The sequence below is a fragment of the Bos mutus genome, chromosome 15 (genome assembly GCF_027580195.1).
Source record: "Bos mutus isolate GX-2022 chromosome 15, NWIPB_WYAK_1.1, whole genome shotgun sequence".
Taxonomy (NCBI): domain Eukaryota; kingdom Metazoa; phylum Chordata; class Mammalia; order Artiodactyla; family Bovidae; genus Bos; species Bos mutus.
In genome coordinates, this window is record NC_091631.1 from 4,988,360 (window position 1) to 5,006,217 (window position 17,858).

General features: G+C 52.4%; 1 protein-coding gene across 37 annotated transcripts in view; it reads right to left on the reverse strand.

The window, feature by feature from the left end:
- MADD (MAP kinase activating death domain) overlaps positions 1-17,666 on the reverse strand; it is a 41,544-nt gene extending 23,878 nt beyond the window's left edge. For 3 of the 37 annotated variants that reach the window (XM_070383366.1, XM_070383365.1, XM_070383361.1), the window contains exons 1-19: positions 17,360-17,644; positions 13,715-13,874; positions 12,511-13,107; positions 11,808-12,111; positions 10,969-11,100; positions 10,324-10,437; positions 9,105-9,185; positions 7,226-7,404; positions 6,635-6,870; positions 6,273-6,429; positions 5,574-5,677; positions 5,176-5,366; positions 4,537-4,787; positions 4,152-4,291; positions 3,207-3,308; positions 1,856-1,915; positions 1,398-1,500; positions 648-834; positions 407-557 (exon numbers count right to left, since the gene is read on the reverse strand). In XM_070383366.1, coding sequence (XP_070239467.1) covers positions 407-557; positions 648-834; positions 1,398-1,500; positions 1,856-1,915; positions 3,207-3,308; positions 4,152-4,291; positions 4,537-4,787; positions 5,176-5,366; positions 5,574-5,677; positions 6,273-6,429; positions 6,635-6,870; positions 7,226-7,404; positions 9,105-9,185; positions 10,324-10,437; positions 10,969-11,100; positions 11,808-12,111; positions 12,511-13,107; positions 13,715-13,776 — 3,151 coding nt within the window. In that variant the 5' untranslated portion in view covers positions 13,777-13,874; positions 17,360-17,644. Of the gene's footprint in view, positions 1-406; positions 558-647; positions 835-1,397; positions 1,501-1,855; positions 1,916-3,206; positions 3,309-4,151; positions 4,292-4,536; positions 4,788-5,175; positions 5,367-5,573; positions 5,678-6,272; positions 6,430-6,634; positions 6,871-7,225; positions 7,405-9,104; positions 9,186-10,323; positions 10,438-10,968; positions 11,101-11,807; positions 12,112-12,510; positions 13,108-13,714; positions 13,875-16,408; positions 16,549-17,351 lie in introns of those variants that run through there. The other 34 variants (XM_070383392.1, XM_070383391.1, XM_070383390.1 and 31 more) reach the window with 20 other exon arrangements.
- Positions 17,667-17,858: the final 192 nt, after the last annotated feature.

Below are 17,858 nucleotides of genomic sequence, written 5' to 3' on the forward strand. Positions count from 1 at the left end.
CCCAGTGGCTAAGACCCCGAGCTCCCCATGCTGGGGGCTCACGTTCGATCCCTGGTCAGGGAATGAGATCCTACGTGCTGCAATGGAGAGTTTGCATGCTGTAACTAAAGATCCCACTTGCTGCAACTAAGACCATCTTTGCGCAGCCAAATAAGTAAATAAGTGTTTCTTTAAAAAAAAAAGAGAGAGAGTCCAGGTGTGGAATGAGGTGAGAGAAGCGAGGACAGAGGAGAAGGTGGAAGGGAAGAAGCACAGAGAAAGAAAAGCGGGCCTCGTTCTCTCCCACGACAGAACACCCGCTAGGTAAAAACATGCGCTAGAAAAGCCCAGAGCCTCAGAGGAAGCAGCCGGCGCTGGGAGTCCCGTCAAGGGGACTGGTCCCACCCCCTGCTGGTCCCACCCCTACCTTTACTGTAGTAGTGGGTCTGGGCGATCTCCAGAAGCCCGAAGATGCTGGCCATGCCACCCAGGCCAGCGTGGGCGAAGGACTGCTCCAGACTGAGGACCGTGCACTTGAGCAGATCCAACATGCCCTTGTACACCTTCCGGCTGATCTCCTGCAACGACAGCCCAGGGCCGAGAGTGGGCACCGCTCTCTCCAGCATGGCGTCCCCACCCCTGCTTCCCGGGCGACCCCCGGCCCTGACCACGTCGGGGATGACATCCTGCCGGGCCTCGTCCTCGGACTGCACCGTGCGGTTCAGCTTGCTCAGGACGAAGACGCGCAGCTGCTCGCTCTCCAGCAGCCGCCGCACCTTCTTCATGTTGAGCCAGCCGACGCCCTGGCCGTCCAGCACGCTGTGCACCACCTCCTTCAGGAACTGCTGGTTCTCACTGAAGGTGGGGAGTCCACACACCACTTTTGGGGTCGGCGGCTCCTTGGCAGAGCATCCCCCACTTTCACCATGCTAGATGTTTGCCCCCGGGGGCAAAAACACGAAGCCCCTTTCCAAAGCACCAGGTCCTCTGCGAAGCCCCCCACAGACGGCCAGGTGTGCCCAACGACCTAGTACCAACCCCACCCTCCTCCACACCACCAGCGACGGCTGCCTCACAGGGGCCGAGTCTGAGTGGGGAGGGGTTTCACCTCTCTCTCTCTCTTCAGCACCCCTCAGGTTTGGTACAGGAATCGCTACCTCCATCTGAGAACCTTTCAAATGGCCCTGGGGACTTCTTGGCCGTGCCCAACGCGAGGGACCCAGGTTCGATCCCTGCTCAGGGAACTAGATCCCATATGCTATGGGGGAGTTCACGTGCCACAACTAAGGATTCCACATGACAATGAAGATCAAAGGTCCCGAGTGCTGCAACTAAGCCCAGAGCAGCCAAATAAGTAAGTCAATATTTACACAGGGGAAAAAAACAAAAAACAAGGTAACAGTGCTGCCCTTTATTACCTAGAGTTGCTGGCTCGGCCCTGGGGTGACGGGGGCTCTCTCTTCACGGTCGGGCTGTGTTTAATGACGGACGACTTCTGGTCCACCAAGGCCCGCCTGTGCCCTGCAGTCAGGAAGGCAGAACAGACGGCGGCGTCACTCCTGGGGTCCAGGGGCGAGGCTCAGCACAGCCCCCGGGCAGCCACGCTCCGCGCCCATTCCCTGGAGGGGCTGGGTGCGGGCAGCCCCGGGGTGTCACACACACACAGGTGGAGACCAGCCACGTGGAGGAGGTGGGGATGGAGGCTCAGGCCACTCCACATGCACCAGCAGCGCGCCCCACGGGCAAGCACGGGGGGGCGGGGCAAGGCGGGCCACTCGAGGTGATGCCGCTTGCTCCGGGAGGAGGATGGCCCTCGGGCAGGCACAGGAGATGCTAGGAGAAAAAAGATCATGCAGAGCTCACGGGCAAGACCCACCTTCACCACTCCCGGGGCCGGCTTCAGTAACAATCTCCATTAGAGTATTTAGCCCAAATACTGGGACACAAAATACACAATTAGTAGGTGCACCGTGATACCACCACCCTGCACCCCGCGATGGAGCTGCCAGTCAGGTCGTCTCAGCATCCTCCCGAAGCTTAGTGCCCGTGACCTTTGTTCTCGGGCACCTCCAGAGGCTGGAAGCCGAGTGGCCAAGGGGACAAGCCCAGGCTCTGGGAAAGACTGTCCTTAAGACTATGGCCTCTCCTAGCCAGAGGCAGGGGAACGACACCAGGAGCCTTTAGGTACTCACGGACGCATGCATGAGAGACAGCTGTTTCATGAAACATCCAGCACCGGGCTCCAGAGGGCCCACAGGGAGGCAGAGGGAAGTGCCCCCGATGCGTCATGGGGAGGGGGCAGGGCTGAGGATGGGAGTGGGTGGGAGGGACCAGTGCAGCGGATGGAGTGAAGCGCCCGCATGCAATGAGAGCGAGGCGATGCCTGTCCCCTGCAGCTGTGTCAAACGAGAGCCAGCGCCGCTGCCGCCTTTCCGTCCCTAACCTGCCGTGCCTGGGCTGATCCGCCCTGCAGGCCTGGTGAGCTCCCTACACGCGCCACTAGACGTGATGTCCTCACCCCCATCCCCACCAAAGAACGTTCCTGAGACCCCTAACATTTACTAATTGGTGGGGAGACACGCCAGTTAAAAAATACACGAAACTGCTGCTCATTTGGCTTTCTTCTTTGATTAAATATTTCAGCACAAACTCCAAAGGAAACAAACAAAGCAGAGTAAATTCAGAAGAGCCCGTCAAACTGTGGGAGATCACAAATGAAAATCCACTGAGGTCTTAATTGCCCCTCGATGCCAGCCAATGCTACACTCATGGAGCCCTGAGCTGACAGGAAGCCAAAGTAAGAGGTCTCTTGACGCTGTGAACACTGCCAGTCTTTTCACAACCATCCCCTGGTGGGCCAGCTCCTTAGGATGGAGTCTGTCCTAAGCCCCTGCAGGAGGAAGCTGGCGGAAGACTGGTGGCAGCCAAGGAGCCCTATGTGGATTAAGTGCCTCTGACAAAGGTTGCTCCCAGAAGCAGCAGTAATCCCCCGGTTGCCATTATCCTAAATGATACGACAGGGCCTTTTCTTTAGCTACGAAAGACAGTTTCCACCTGAAAACCAGAGGAGAACTCGTACGATGTGCAGTGAGAGCCATGAGAAGCGTTACATGAGAGGCAACGGCCGGGTCAGATAATTCATCATACACGGGGTTCCTGACAAGTACCCACGGGCCTGAAATATTTCCCGGAGAACCTTGGCTTGGCAGAAGGAGGGCGGTAGTCACCTTTCAGACTGGGGAAGGGCGTGCTCTTCTCTCGGGCTCCTTTGGTGGGCAGCGTGAGGTTCGAAAGGCTGAAGCTGGTGCTGTGGTTCCGATACAGGCTGCCTGTCCAGGGGGCGGGCGAGAGCCATGCGTCAGGGGGGTGAAGCGTCAGAGCACTCCCCTCCAGGGGCTGGAGCACCACTTCCACCCTCCTCCTCTTCAGACGTAATCCCAGAGCCCCTCATCTAAGCTTAGAAAGGACCACTGCTAACTTAGGACAAACAGAAGAGCTACTGCCAGGAATGCTCAGAACCCCCAGGAACCACTTTCTCTGGCTGCCTCCCATGGTAACACCCAAGCCTCTCCTCTACTGCCAGCCCAGTGCAAACGCCTGGCAGATAATGTACTTCCCGTCTGACGCTGGTACTGTCCCTTCCGGCTTCTAAAAAAAAAACCCTCACCATCACAGTGATCCCCCCATGATGGCCTTCTCTGGCCCCTAGTCTGTCTTTAATCTTGAACTGACACCACCCTCATTTCTGGTAATATTCTCTATGTACAAGTCAATGTCACGTAGATTTCAACGCATATGTGTGAAAAAGTCCTTCCCCCAGGCAGAGAAGGTATTAGACATAAATCTCAAATCAAATTTGACCAGAACGTTTCCACGAAATACATGTACGAGGGTCATGATTTTAATAAAATGATTCCTTTTCATTTCAACAGCCAGCTGTCTTACCCTCAAACAGACTGAAACCTCCAGGCATAAAGACAGTGACTAATCTGTCCCTGTTCTCTGTTGACTTCCCCCGAAAATACCTTATTTGGCATCACTCAAACGACCTGAAGAGGAGCTTGACAATGCCAACCCAGCCCTACGTCTGAAGTCGTAAGCAGCATCTGCTGTGGTCAGGCCCTGCCGGACAGGAGATGGGACCGAGGCGGGAGGGAGCTGCAGGCACTTACTGGCGAAAGACATGATGCCCCCGAAGCCCTCCGTGCTGTTGTTGGAGACAGTGGAGGTGGGCGAGCTCGCTCGAGAGTCCGACTCTGCGTCTGAGTCACTTGCCAGCTTCAAGCTGCTGGGCCGCAGCAGCTTTTGAGCCCTTGAACACACAGTGGCACCTCTGAGCCCCAGGCAGGGCTACTGAGTCCTGGGCGGTGGGCCTGACTACACTGCACTCCCTTCCCGCAGTGCCTACAGGCAGGTCTAGATCAAAGCATGAGCCTCTGGGGACGCCGGGCCTCACGAGCCTTCGGACTGCCTGGACTTTCTGGTCCACCCTCGCCCCAGAGCCCATGGGGGTGAGGCCCTTCCGTCACCCCTCTAGGGGCATCCGCAGGCTCTCACCGATGGCCACTGACATGCTGGCTGAATCGGGGGGTGTAACTTTCACCCTGCTCATCGTCTTCCTCAGGGGGAAAGCCATACTGGGGCTGGAGGCACGGACTGTCAGAGGCTTGCTGGCGCACTGACCCCTCTCCGGTTTCTGTCTGATGCCCGTCCATGCTGCACTTGCCCACGCCGGGAGGCACGGTGGGTAGGGACTTGGGGACGCCTCCTGCCACCTTATCGTCGGTCTCTGCTGAGTCAACAGGTTCCTGGGAACATATTAAATACAAAGAAGTCACCCAGGGCCTGGGGTGCCTTCCCATCTTTCTCAGCTGGGCAGGGCCAAGCCAGGCCTGGTAGATTCTGAGCCTGAGGCGTGTGTGAGAAACATCTCCGTGACACCCCTGTTCTCTCTGCACAAATTATGCAAGGGGGAAATCTCAGCTCACTCCTGAACAGGGCTGTGTGTCCTCCTTCTGGGGTCAGACTGTACCTCATAGGCTCTAAACTACAGGATCTATGGAGAGGAGGCTGGGGGAAGTGCGGAGAAAGTAGCAAGTTGAGTGGACAGTTTCACCCCAGCTTTCCTGGCAGAGATGAGGCCCCACACCCCATGTCACCGTTCTCACTCAGCCCCTCCTCCGAGTCTCCACGTACAGAGCTGGCGCCGTGGATGACGGTGCTGGGGCTACTGCTCACAGTGGTGCTGGGGCTGGAGCACAGGGGCGGGTTTTCCTGAGAGCTCTCGCCATCCGGGCCGGGTTCCTCTGCCTCCTTCTGGTTCTGCAGCTCCTCAATCGCCACCTCGCTGGCATCTCCCAGTGCCGCGTGCGTCAGAGGGTCCACGTCTGCCAAAACCCAAGGAGGACATGTCTGGTGGGCTCACTGTGCTGTGCTGTAGAAGCTATCGCTGTAAATCAACTGTACTCCAATTAAAAGACTAATTTTTATAAGTCTTAAAAAAAAAAAAAAACTTCAAGGATGGCAGCTGCAGACCCGCCATCGCAGAACCCCAAACCCCGCCCAGAGCGGCTAATTTCTCCAAGTATACTTACTAGGAGTATCACCGTTGATATCGCATTTCATCATCTCGCTGACAAAGTCACCAAGGGAAGAGTAAGAAGAGCTTGAATCGTCATAATCCACGCTGTCACTCCCGCTGCAGAGCGAAGATCAAGAAAAACAAAACAGGAAAAGGGGGCAGAGATAAGAATCGGCAACCCGCATTAGGGAAAATCAACAGAGGAGCACTTGTAACTCAAGATCGGGGAACAAGATACAGAATGAGGAAACGAACACGAAATCAACTGAACTATGTATGACAAGGCTTTGCAGACTGATGTCTCAGTGCAGTCCAGTCGCTCAGTCGTGTCCGACTCCTTGCAACGCCATGAATCGCAGCACGCCAGGCCTCCCTGTCCATCACCAACTCCCGGAGTTCACTCAGACTCACGTCCATCGAGTCAGTGATGCCATCCAGCCATCTCATCTTCTGTCATCCCCTTTTCCTCCTGCCCCCAATCCCTCCCAGCATCGGAGTCTTTTCCAATGAGTCAACTCTTCGCATGAGGTGGCCAAAGTACTGGAGTTTCAGCTTTAGTATCATTCCTTCCAAAGAAATCCCAGGGCTGATCTCCTTCAGAATGGACTGGTTGGATCTCCTTGATGTCTAAACCCTATGAAATCTGGCCACTGTGCTAGTGAGAGCCTTCTAGCCTTTGAGAACCCTCCTGCTGCTGTAAGGTGCTGCTCACCTGTCGTCAGTTGGGTCAGAGTCAGAGTCTCGCTCGGGCGGCACGCTCAGCGCCTCGGCCAGTTGGGAACCACTGTCATACACTCGATAGTGAATGGGCTGCAGCTGGTGGGCATACCACTTGGGCTTGTCGCCAATCAGAGCTGGATCGAACATGTCTACCCATGGAGGAAAAAAAAGGAGACTCGAGTGGGCAACAGGCAGAGTAAAAGCAAGCAAAGTGTAAAAGACAGGTGGGAGAAAGTCTCAAGCAAAATCAGAATGGCAGGAGCAGCCTGCAGACTGGCAGAGGAGACAGCAAGGGGAAGAGCCGTCAGGAGGACAGAACAGGAGGTGGGGCAGTGCAGAGGGATGGGGACTCACTGTTGTGAATCCGCTGGAAGGCGTAGTTGGTGGGGTTCAGGATCCATTCTCCAAAGTACTCCACGGCCTGAGTCCTGGCCAGTTTCTCGGCGAAAGGAGTCTGCCGGGGGCGTGAGGCTAAAAAGGAGCCGGCTTGGAAAGCCACCACGGGCCGGGGGAAGAGACGTAGGGTACGTGTGTGCATCTGAAAGCCCTGCAGCACGTTGGGGGAGTTGAAGAAACGGACCATGGCCACTCTGGGGAAGAAGGGGATGGTGAGATGACCCAAGTCTCGCGCCCTGCAGAGCAAGGGTCCCTATGATCTGAGGCCTCAGACCACCTCCCGAGGTCATCATTTAACAGGCTTCCAACAGCCAGGGGAGAGGTGTCTTAAAGAATCATCAACCCCCTTCTGCACCCAAGGCCTAAAAGGCCTGAGAATATGATGGACCATTTTCCTCTGCTTTTACTAAAGTGGCAAATATAACTAGATATTATCCACATTTTATAAATAAAGAATCTCTGGGCTCATGGAAGTAATTCGCCCCAAGGTCACTGAGTGAGGAGGGACCAGTTTAAGAGCTTGTGACTGTCTGGTTGGCTTGCCTGTACCTGGTTGCAACATCCACCGAATCCACATCATTGCCGTAGATGAGCGGGTTGAACTCGGTGGAAGGTGTGGACTGCAGGTCATTAGAAGGCCTTCCCAGGAGAAGGGGGATCTCCTGGCCCTCGTGGAATTTCTCCAGATTGAGGATGGGTTGGGTGTTGAGACTCATGCTGGCGAGGGCCTGCGGAAGAAGAAAAAGTCCCGCACAAATGGCTGAGTCCTGGGCAGCCAGCCAACATCAATTCCTAGGAAAGAGCCTTCCTCTCTGAAACAAGAATCCAAAAACTTTAACCTTTAGAAAACAATCTGAATTACGCAATCTTCAGCTTAAGCCAATCTGATCAAGGCCACTTGATCACACTTGAGGTCCAAGGCGATAGTTTTCAAATTTGTTTTAGTTATGAAATCTTGTTTTTCAATTGAGATCTAGGCAGGAACATCAACAGTTGAAACCTGTAAAAGTAAAGCTTCTCTGAAGCACATATGGAACCCAGAGCCTCATGTGCTCAGTGGTCCCGATCTAAATCAACCTTCAGGGGCTCCGTGGGCCAGTTTAAAGCCACTGGTTTAAACCAGCAGTGTTTGTTTTTTTTAATTAGTTTATTTGGGGGGCTGCACTGGGTCTTGGTCGCTGCGTGCAGGCTCTCTCTACTTGTGCTGAGGAGGCTTCTCACTGCTGGGGCTTCTCCAGTTACAGTGTGGGCTCCAGGGCACATGGGCTTCAGAAGCTGCATGTGGAATCTTCCCCAACCCAAGACTGAACCCGTGTTCCCTGCACTGGCAGACAGATTCTTAGCCACGGGACCACCAGGGCAGTCCCAGCAGTGTTTCTGCAATGCTACCGAGCACAGGAATCACCTGGGTATGTGCCTGCACGTGGCTTCTGATTCATTGTGTCTGAGGTGACTCTGCACGTTTAACAAGCCCAGGTGACACTAACGCCACTGGTCCAGGGACCTCGCTTTGAGTGACAGGGGTCAGAATACAGGATCTGTAAGCCCAGAGGTCTTAGCTCCTATGAACATGTATAGTACAATTCTGACTGTACTTCTCCATCCCATTAGTCATACTAAAACAATCATTGAGAATGAAAGCACAACACAGGAAGACAGCTAGAGCATCTTCTGAACTTGCTATCCTCACCAGACTCAGCTGTAACAAGATATCATATTGTATCAGTGGTGATGGAACCAAGTGAGAGAAAGAGAGAGGGATGACACAAAATGACTCGTGTAAATCCAAACAGGTTTCACCTAGAGGTATTGCTAAGTAACTGAGACAACACAGAGAGAGACTTCTGAAGACTCTCCAAATGAGGAGTTCCTAAAAGAAACACAGAGCTATCTACTGGTGGTCCTACACAAGACACACAGCAGGGCAGGGGGCCAGGGTCTCATCACGGTTTACCTTCAGGTACTGTGTTCAGCATGCAGGGGAAGAAGAAAATCAATCAATGAAAATGCGTTTATGGGGTTTACTCAAAGGAAGGAATTTTTGAAGAAATGATTCTGTAGGGACCAGAGATCAATTCAAGAGAAAAACATGAAAGGAGCCAGACTGTCCAAACTGCTGACTCCCTCCTTAGGAGACAGAGAATATTCTGGGGCCGTTAAGAAGGGCAGCTGTGACAAACAGCAGAAGGTGAAGGTGGTTTTATGCACTAGAGGGTGGTGGGAGGGGCGCACACAGTGAATGAAAAGGAATCTAAGTGGCTCTTTTCTGAGATTCACCCTGCCACCCCACTTCTCTGGAGCCCGCCCACAGCTAAGGAGACCTGCTCGACTGGAAGTCAGCAAGGAGACTGGGTCTCTCAATAGCTGTCTTCCGACAGCAGTGCTACAGCTGCTGCTGCTCCCCTTCCTCTTGATCCCCTTCACCCACCTGCTTCAAATGCTTCTTCAACTCTAACGATTCCGGCTCTGGCAGGATAGGCAGCACTTCCGCATTAGTGGGGGCAATCACCTGCACCAGAGAAAGAGCAAAGGTGCGGCCTCAGAATGAGTTGCTCTTACATAAGAGTAAGGAACAAGAGCAGGAACTCAGATACACAATGCTGTTGTTTTTAGTCACGAAGTCGTGTCTGACTCTTTTGCGACCCCACGGACCCTGACTCTTTTGCGACCCCATGGACCGGAGCCCGCCAGGCTCCTCCGTCCATGGGATTTTTCAAGCAAGAATACTGGAGTGGGTTGCCATTTCCTTCTCCAGGGGATCTTCCTGACCCAGGGATCAAACCTGCATCTCCTGCTTGGCAGGCGGATTCTTTACCATCTGAGCCACCAGGGAAGCTCCTTACATGTATACAATACTGTTATATACATGCAAACACATACATTATATATGCATGTACATAAAAATATATATATGCATGTATATGACAGACATACACACCTGAAGGGAAACAGTGTACCTAAATGTTCTTGGTGACTCTCCCTAGCCCACAGGCTCATGGGATTGTGCCAGGTCTTGGCCGGGGCACTGGGGCCTTCCATCTCTGTGACGGCATATGCGTTCTTCAGTTGCAACATGCAGGATCCTTTAGTTGCAGCACGCAAACTCTTAGTTCTAGTTCCCTGACCAGGGATCGAACCCGGGCCCCCTGCAGAGGGAGCATGGACTCTTAGCCACTGGACCACCAGGGCAGTACCAGGATCATGCTTTTTGTTTCGTTCTTTGTACTTTTATTTTTACTCTCTAAAGTTTTATGGAAAACACATATAAGGGCTACCTACCGAAGCTTGAATGTATTCACATTACAGAATGTTAGTAATATACTTTTTTAAAATCTGCACTGAAAGGCAGTTTCTTACTAGAAACTACACTCCCAGAAAACCAGTAAATGACCTACGCCGTAGGTAATAATTCTGCAACCATAACTGCTCTGCTTCTCTTGGAAGATGCGGGGAAACACTTAACTCCAGAAAAACTAAACCTTATAATTCTCTGGGTGCTAACCAAGGGCCTATCAAGACAATAAAGTAAAAGCAGCATTTTTTTCAAAAAAATTTGTTTCAGTGAGTTTCACAGTAGCAATCACCCACAAATTTAGGACCTTCCTGGCCTATTCTAGGCCCCATGGAGCCTCAGACAAGGGCCTCACCCTATTGCTGTCCAGATCTACTAGCCACACGTCATCAGGCATTTTGAAGTCCAGTTTGTAGAGGAAGAAGCTGGCAGGGACCCCGATGATGTATGGTGTTGGAGCCAAGAGCAGCTGTGCAAAAGACAGGGAACAAAACCACAATCTACTGTGATCACTTATCAGGTCAAGATTTTTCTAGGGGAGGAAAACACAGGTCCACAATCCCTTTTCCAAAACCCTTGAAGGCAGATGTGTTCCAAAGTTCAGAATGCTTCAGATCTTAGAGCAGTAATAATATATATTACATGTTATGTACTACCTGCAGCGAGGTAGCCAGTAGCCTATAATCCCTGACATTAATTGTGATAAGTAAAAACTATAAATAATGGATCCATGTATATATATGGCTGAGTCCCTTCGCTGTTCACCTGAAATTATCATAACACTGTTAATCAGCTATACCCCAATACAAAACAAGAAGTTTAAAAAAAAAGCCTAAATGGCCTAAGTCTTCCCACCAGATCAGTTCACATTTTGTGGACAAATAAGTTATGACAAGGAATTCAGGACCAGGACTGATTTACAACTTCTTTGGGCACAGAGCCTTCACCTGGACAGTGTCAGAACAGAGATGACAAAGCCAGAAGACGCCTTAAGACTCACCTGTTCTGCTGACGCCATGCAGGTGGGCAGCAGTGGGATAACAGGAAACATATACTCCAAGGGGTAGATCATTGCCACAAAGGCCATCACGGACATGGAGAGTGCATTGTAGTCTCGGGACTGGAGCACAACCTGCCGCAAACCGTACCAGAGGGATTTCTCGACAGAATCAGTAAGGCTGAAGTGAAAAGAGCCTCTGACACTACAGTTTAATCTCTCTTCACCAAGGCCATGGCCCTGGGATCTTAGTTTCCACACTTATCACTGCCCTACACCCCGCCCTGCCTGTCACCTCCCAGTGTAAGCACTGCCCAAATCCTCCCTTGAGCCATTCCTTTACCTTCTTAGTTCTTGTTCCCCAAATCCCAGGGTCACTCATCAGTACAGAATTACTGAGATTTCCAGAGAATTAGGCTGGTACAGTTGAGGATAATTCAGCTGAGTGTCAAGCTCTCTGAATATATCCCACATGATGCTCAGTTGCTCAGTCATGTCAATCTTATTGCAACCCTATGGACTGTAGCCCACCAAGGCTCCTCTGTCCATGGGATTTCCCAGGCCAGAATACTGGAGTGAGTTGCCATTTCCTACTCCAGGGGATCTTCCTGACCCAGGGATTGAATCCATGGCTCCTGCACTGGGCCCCCTAACCCACGTGATGCTGGTACCGTAATTCGACCCTCACCCGCTGAGAACCTACTGTATACCTCGTATCATGTTATCTCTTGGAGATAAGGTGATGAAAAAGATGTGGTCCCTAATCCTCATCTTTGATGGTCTAGCCTCCGCCACACTTCGAAGCCCTTCCCCTAGAACGGCCTAGAATGCTGCCCTCTCACCTTGTGCTCTAACAGGATGCAGGTGAGCACCTGTAGACAGGCGTCCACACCCAGAAGCTCCAGGGGGAGGTGCAGCGGGAAGTCCACTAGGGTGAATCGAGAGGGGTCTGGGAGAGCAAAGGTCAGAGCCTGCTGGAGCTCCTGGGGCAGGACCTCAATGTCCACTCGCTTCTGCCCCGAGACAGGTACCGGGGAGCGCAGCAACCGGTAGATCCAGGCCTCAATCTCCCGGAGGTCGTGCAGCAGGGCACTTGACTTCTCCTCCACTAACAACGATCCAGTAAAGATGCGCCACATGGTGTCCCTAAGGAGCAGACACATAAGCAGTGGGAGCTGACACCTCACGGCAGCCCCGCGTAACCACAGAGCGTCTAATGATGGCCACGGAGAAGACTTCACTATGGGCTCAGCCAGGACCACAGGATGCACACAAGGGTGATGACAAGTGCAAAAACGTACATGCAGCAAGGACTTCAAGTCCTGCCCATCCTGAAACACCCAACTCCTCAGCATCACTCCAAGCACGATCATGGAAGGAGGTCTAACTCTGCAGCAGTCTTTCGCTTCCATGGATTAACGTTAAGTGTTTAAGGAGGTCTGAGGGACCTCAGGCTTTAGAGGGAAATCCCTACGCCCCTCACCATCCAACTACACCTCAACTCCAGATGCCTCCCCTGTTTCGAGCAGCGGCAGCGAACCATACCTCTGTATGCCTCGAGGGAGGCCCAGTTTCTTGCCCAGCAGGCGCTCGCTGCAGCAGTCCACCAGACGCTTGAGGGTGTACAGACACTCGCGGAAGGTAGAGAAGAAGGGGTAGTGGCTGAGCACGCACAGGGACGTCAGCGTGCTGTTGCGGGACCGGCTCCCCGCCTTGGCCCGGCGTCTGGCCCGAGGAGACTGGCTCACGTCTGGGGTGGAGTCGGCACTGGGCGGCTGCAGGGATGGGCCGCTCTCCGACGTCTTGGGGCCCACCTCCTCGGAGACGAAGGGGGCTCGGGGCCCTTCCTTCCCCCGGGACCCTGGCCCGGCCTCCCCCTTTTCCTTAGGCACGCGCTTTTGGAAGGAGCGGTAGAAGTTGACGCAGATGCCATATCGGGTGACACCAGTGTCCTTGTCCGTGAGGGTGAAGACAAAAGAGGTGTCATCCCGCAGGGTCATGCGCCGCTGCCGCACGCTCAGGCAGCCTTCCGGCTGGCAGAAGAACACAACATCCGGGGGCAGGGGAAACTCCGCGTGGTCCTCTAGTGGGTACCGCCGTAGCAGTTCCGGAGTCTGGGCCACACTGTCACTGCTCGGGTGCCTGGAGAACATACAGACAAGGTCAGCAGCCTGAAGGGACAGCATGCTCTTTTGGGTTTTAACCACAGTAAAGAAAAATAATAATAATAATAATTTAACCACAGTGGAGAAGTAAATGCTCTTTGGATAAAGTAACCTAGCTGCAGGATCTGGGAAAGCATGCCACGTTGAGGTCTGTGCTGCCATGAAGATGCCTATATTGAAATGAAAGGCAAGTGGCGACAGTAAAATTGTCACCACACCTTAAGATGACTAGCATCTTTCAAGGTGAGTTAGCTAATGAATTCCCCAAGGAGCATAGGTAGACAGAAAAGGAGCACAACGTACTTTTCCTTTTTTCCGAAATAAGGAAGCTGAAGTAGATAAGAGTGTATTTGCTCAAAATCACAAAGATGCTATCTAAGAGCAGAGGTTTGCTCTTTCTCTTCCTCCAGGCCAGTAGCCTCGATCCGCCTGTTCTGTTTTTCCAACTGGCAGCAAATTTCCCATCAGGGTCAAATAACAGAAGAATGAGATATGCAAAGCAATGTGGGAGTAGGGAAGGGGATTCCTTACAGATTTTGTGGCTACCCCAGATGACTGGACAAAATCAGTCACTTCCTGGTTACCTGGCCCCTACGATCACCAGGTAGTCAAGTAACCGAGGACAGGACTTCTTCTTTTGCACCATGGCTCCAATTCATCAGTTCATCTCAGAGAAACTTCAAGGCACCAGGCATGGAGTCAACGTTCGCAGGACGAATTCTGATGTTATCTGAAAAGCCAAGTCTAATAGGAAACAAAGTACTGATAAGATCCACTGCTTCACCTAAGGGACTCATCCCTCTCCACGTCAACCCAGGTCAGAAGATCTTCCTTTTTACTACTAAAGATAGGAGAACATGACACTTTTCTCAGTCTAGAGCTCTGTCCCGGCTTATGAGCTCACAGAGTCACATGTCAAGAAGTAGGATAAATAATGGCCCACCTCCCATCCCTACAAACCAGGGCGTTTCCAGCCTCACTTCTGGGGCTGTTTCTGAAAAAGAGGCCTGGTCAGTCCAATCTGGACTCAATTATCATAATAACAAAAATTAAGTCACTTTCAGGACTGCTGCAGGGTACATCAGGATCAAACCAGACTCTGTAATCAGAACTAATCTGCACTCCTAGCTCTAGGTGGAAACCTAATTATTCTGTTCCAACATTCTGCGTTCAGCTTGATGTGAAATCACCCTATAGACTATACTTAATTGCACTCAGACAACAACAGACGGCTACTCTACCCCATGTGATCTCAAACGAGGGCTCTCCCTGCCCCGCTGCTGCCTCCATTCCATTTTTCTTCCCTCTTTAAGCAAGAAAGGGGCCAAGTGGCTACAGATACTAGCTCTGCCCTTGGTGCTGAATCATAGTCTTCCGCCTCTACTCTGGTTCCGGGATTTGAATCAGTGATACAATACACACGGATGAGGCCCTGTCCTTCTGGATCTTAGAGATAAAGAATCTAAAGGCAGAAACAACAGGATTTCTGTGAGGAGAGGGAGAGGTGCTCAGGGAAATTTCTAAACCACAGTCCAAAATTAGGAAAAGCTTCCATGTCTTGCCCTGGAGAAGGAAATGGCAACCCACTCCAGCATTCTTGCCTGGAGAATCCCATGGACAGAGGAGCCTGGTGGGCTACTGTCCTTGGGGTCGCAAAGAGTCAGACGTGACTGAGCGACTGAGCACTTACTCACTCCATGTCTTAACTGCAATTTATTTCCTGTTCAATTTCCATATACTTCCCTAAATAAAATGTTTCACTCCATGCCAAGGCCACTTTCAGCACTTCCCGCATTGCACCTCTGTGCCCAACACATGGCCACACTAGGACCTTGTTCACTGCACACACAGAACCCCACTGCACTACACACACTCTTACACACCACTCCCTTCTTTGCTGCTGCATGTACAATGCAAACACTCCCTGTAGGCTTAAGGCTCTACCTGATCTAGATGAGAAGTTATATCTTTTTTCTCTCTACTTAACCATTTTTAAAAACTATTTACAGCACCTCTTCAATCCTCAAAATACTTCTCCCTCCTTTCCCTTGCTCCCCATAGAGGGCCTGCAGGTAATAGGATTCGGTTTTGTCTCCATAGCAACTCTGGCTCCAGCAGTATTTATAGCAGAGCTGCCACCCCTCCCCTGCGTGGTGACCGCACAGTGCTAGCAGCTGCTACCCCAGAGCTGCCCGGTGCCCGTAACAATTCCTTCTCCTTGAATCTAGAGAAGCCTCTTCCACTGACAGCATCTACTGATTATCAGGTTATCTTCTCCCTCATGTGCCTTTAGTTTGCACTTGGTCCTAATTCTGGATTTTGTTAAGAGATTATCTCCCTTCTATACAACCACAACCAAGTTCCCAAGCTTGCTGTATACTCATTTCTAGGCATCACTGCCACCACAAGAGCCCTCTGGGTCTCCCCACTGCTATGGAATCATGAGCATACCGCAGAATGTAGAGCACTGTTAACAGAGCTCCTCCCAAGCGGAATGAGAAGGGGAGGGGAACACAGAAATGAAATGGGAAGATGGGTAAAAGCATAACTCATTCTCTAAACAATTATGTGTTTGTGGTGGTCATTTTATGACGTATTTAAACATCAGATCACTGTTGTACATCTGAAACTAACATAACAGTGTACTGTCAACCACACTTCAATAAAAATGTTTGCTCAAAAAAAAAAAAAAGAATCATGTGGAAAATGCCTAATGAGAGCCAAAGCACCTTAAAATAAAACAGAACTCGCAGGACCAGGGCTCAAGGCTGAGCCTTGAAATCTATGTTTACACTGAAAACCAGGAGCCCTTTACAACCAAAAATCTAGAAGATCACACCTGAAGCATTTTCTACTGATATACTAGGCATCGGACCTCTATCCTTGGTGGGATCCCAGCCCCCTCTGAACTGAAAATCACTTGATAAAACTGAAATCATTATCATGCTCTACAGTGTTCATCTCCCTCCAAAGCCACAAGGACCCAGAGACGACGTGACCATTCCGGCCACTAGCGACAGGATGGATTTTTAGCCTCGGCTCATATCTCATCAACAGCCACTGCCTTCAGTTATTCAGATTGCAGAGATAACTAAGGCTTTCCTACCCTTCTCCCCTCCTCACAAAGACTCTGGATCCTCTAACATGACCTATAACTCAACACTCTGTCTTCACATCCACCCACTCGGCCTCTAGCCTCAACCACATTTACAAAACGTAGAACCCATCATTATTAGCCCCTATATTCCAAAGGCATCAAGCTCCAAACGCAAACCTACCTGCTGAAGTTCTACACAGTTACCATCCACTGCATCCACAGAGCTTTAAATTATCTGTGTCTTTTCAGCTTACAAATGGTCACACGGACCAGCTCCTTGGATCTGTCCCCCGTTTGGGGCAGGATGTTAATAGTAAAGCCACAGGAACCAGAGAGCGATATGACATCTTCGCTGACGTGAGCAACGACAGGAGGCTCTCTCCCCTCCCCCTCCTCCCCAGGCAGTGACCTTGCAAGCGCATCAGCACAGACTGGTCCAGCTTGGGGAAGAATGAGAGCAAGGAGGCAGGCGCTAGGCAGGGATGGGGAAGAGGGGAGGACAGGAATAGGAGGGCGAATTTAGAGGTGCACGAGGACGAGCAGGGAAGCTGTTGCAGTAAAGATGAACAACGGCGTCTCCACTCACCAACAAGCCAATTTTGAAACACCGAATTAAAAAAAATATATATATATATATTTTTGAAGAACCAAATGTCCTTCTTCAAAACCTAACCAAAGATAAGCCGCGCGCCTGCGCGCACACACATATACACACGCGCACAGAAACAGACACACACAGGCTCGCCATGTGCTTAGCACGGCTCGGGCCCCCGGGCTGGACAGCTCTGCCCACCCCCTCACCTGCTGGACAGTTCTCCCCCCGCCCCCGCCCCGGAACCAGGGCCGCCAGTCCGCCCCGTAGGAACCCAGCCCTGCAGCCGCAAGCTGCGCCCAGGCTCGCAGCCCGAACCCCCTCAGCGGCCCGGACGCCCCCTCCTCCAGCCCCACCGGCCCTATTCCTTACCGACCCCTGCTCTGCCTCTCGAGACCTCCATACCCTCTCACACGCCTCTGGGGCCTCCTTAGAGACCCCTTCCCCATGGAGCTCCTGTTCCCTCCCAGGATCCGCTTCCCCCCGGGGAACCCAATTCCCAACACCTTCCTAGGGCCCCAGCGGTCCGGACCTTCCTACCTCCCGGGCCTAGGGGGACCGGCCGGGCTCGGCTGGACGTCCCCGGGCAAGCCGGGCGTCAGTGGCTCCCCGGCCCCGGCGCCGCTCGGAGAGCAAGCCAGTTCCGCGTCTGCACCAGGGGGGCGCGCACCTCTCCGACTAGGTGAAGGAAGGGGAGGCTGAGGGGCGCCGGGGGCCGTACCATTCACCCCCGGGGGTGGGGGGGACAGGGCTGCACCAAGCCGAGCGCCGAAGGGCGGAGCCGGTCTCGGGAGAAGGGCGTTTACGCACACACCTAGGCGTGAGGGAGTGGGAGCGCGATGGGGCGCGTACGTGCCAAGGGGAGGGCCCACGGGAACGCTGCTGTGGGTGTGGGTTGCGCAAACATTTCAGTTCGACACGGTAATAGAGCCCATTTCAATGATGGTACGTTCACCCTGGAAGCGACTTCTCAACATAAGCTGCTCTCAGACTTTCTCGCCGTCCCCTTTACTTCACTTCCCTCCCCACCCCCCGCTCG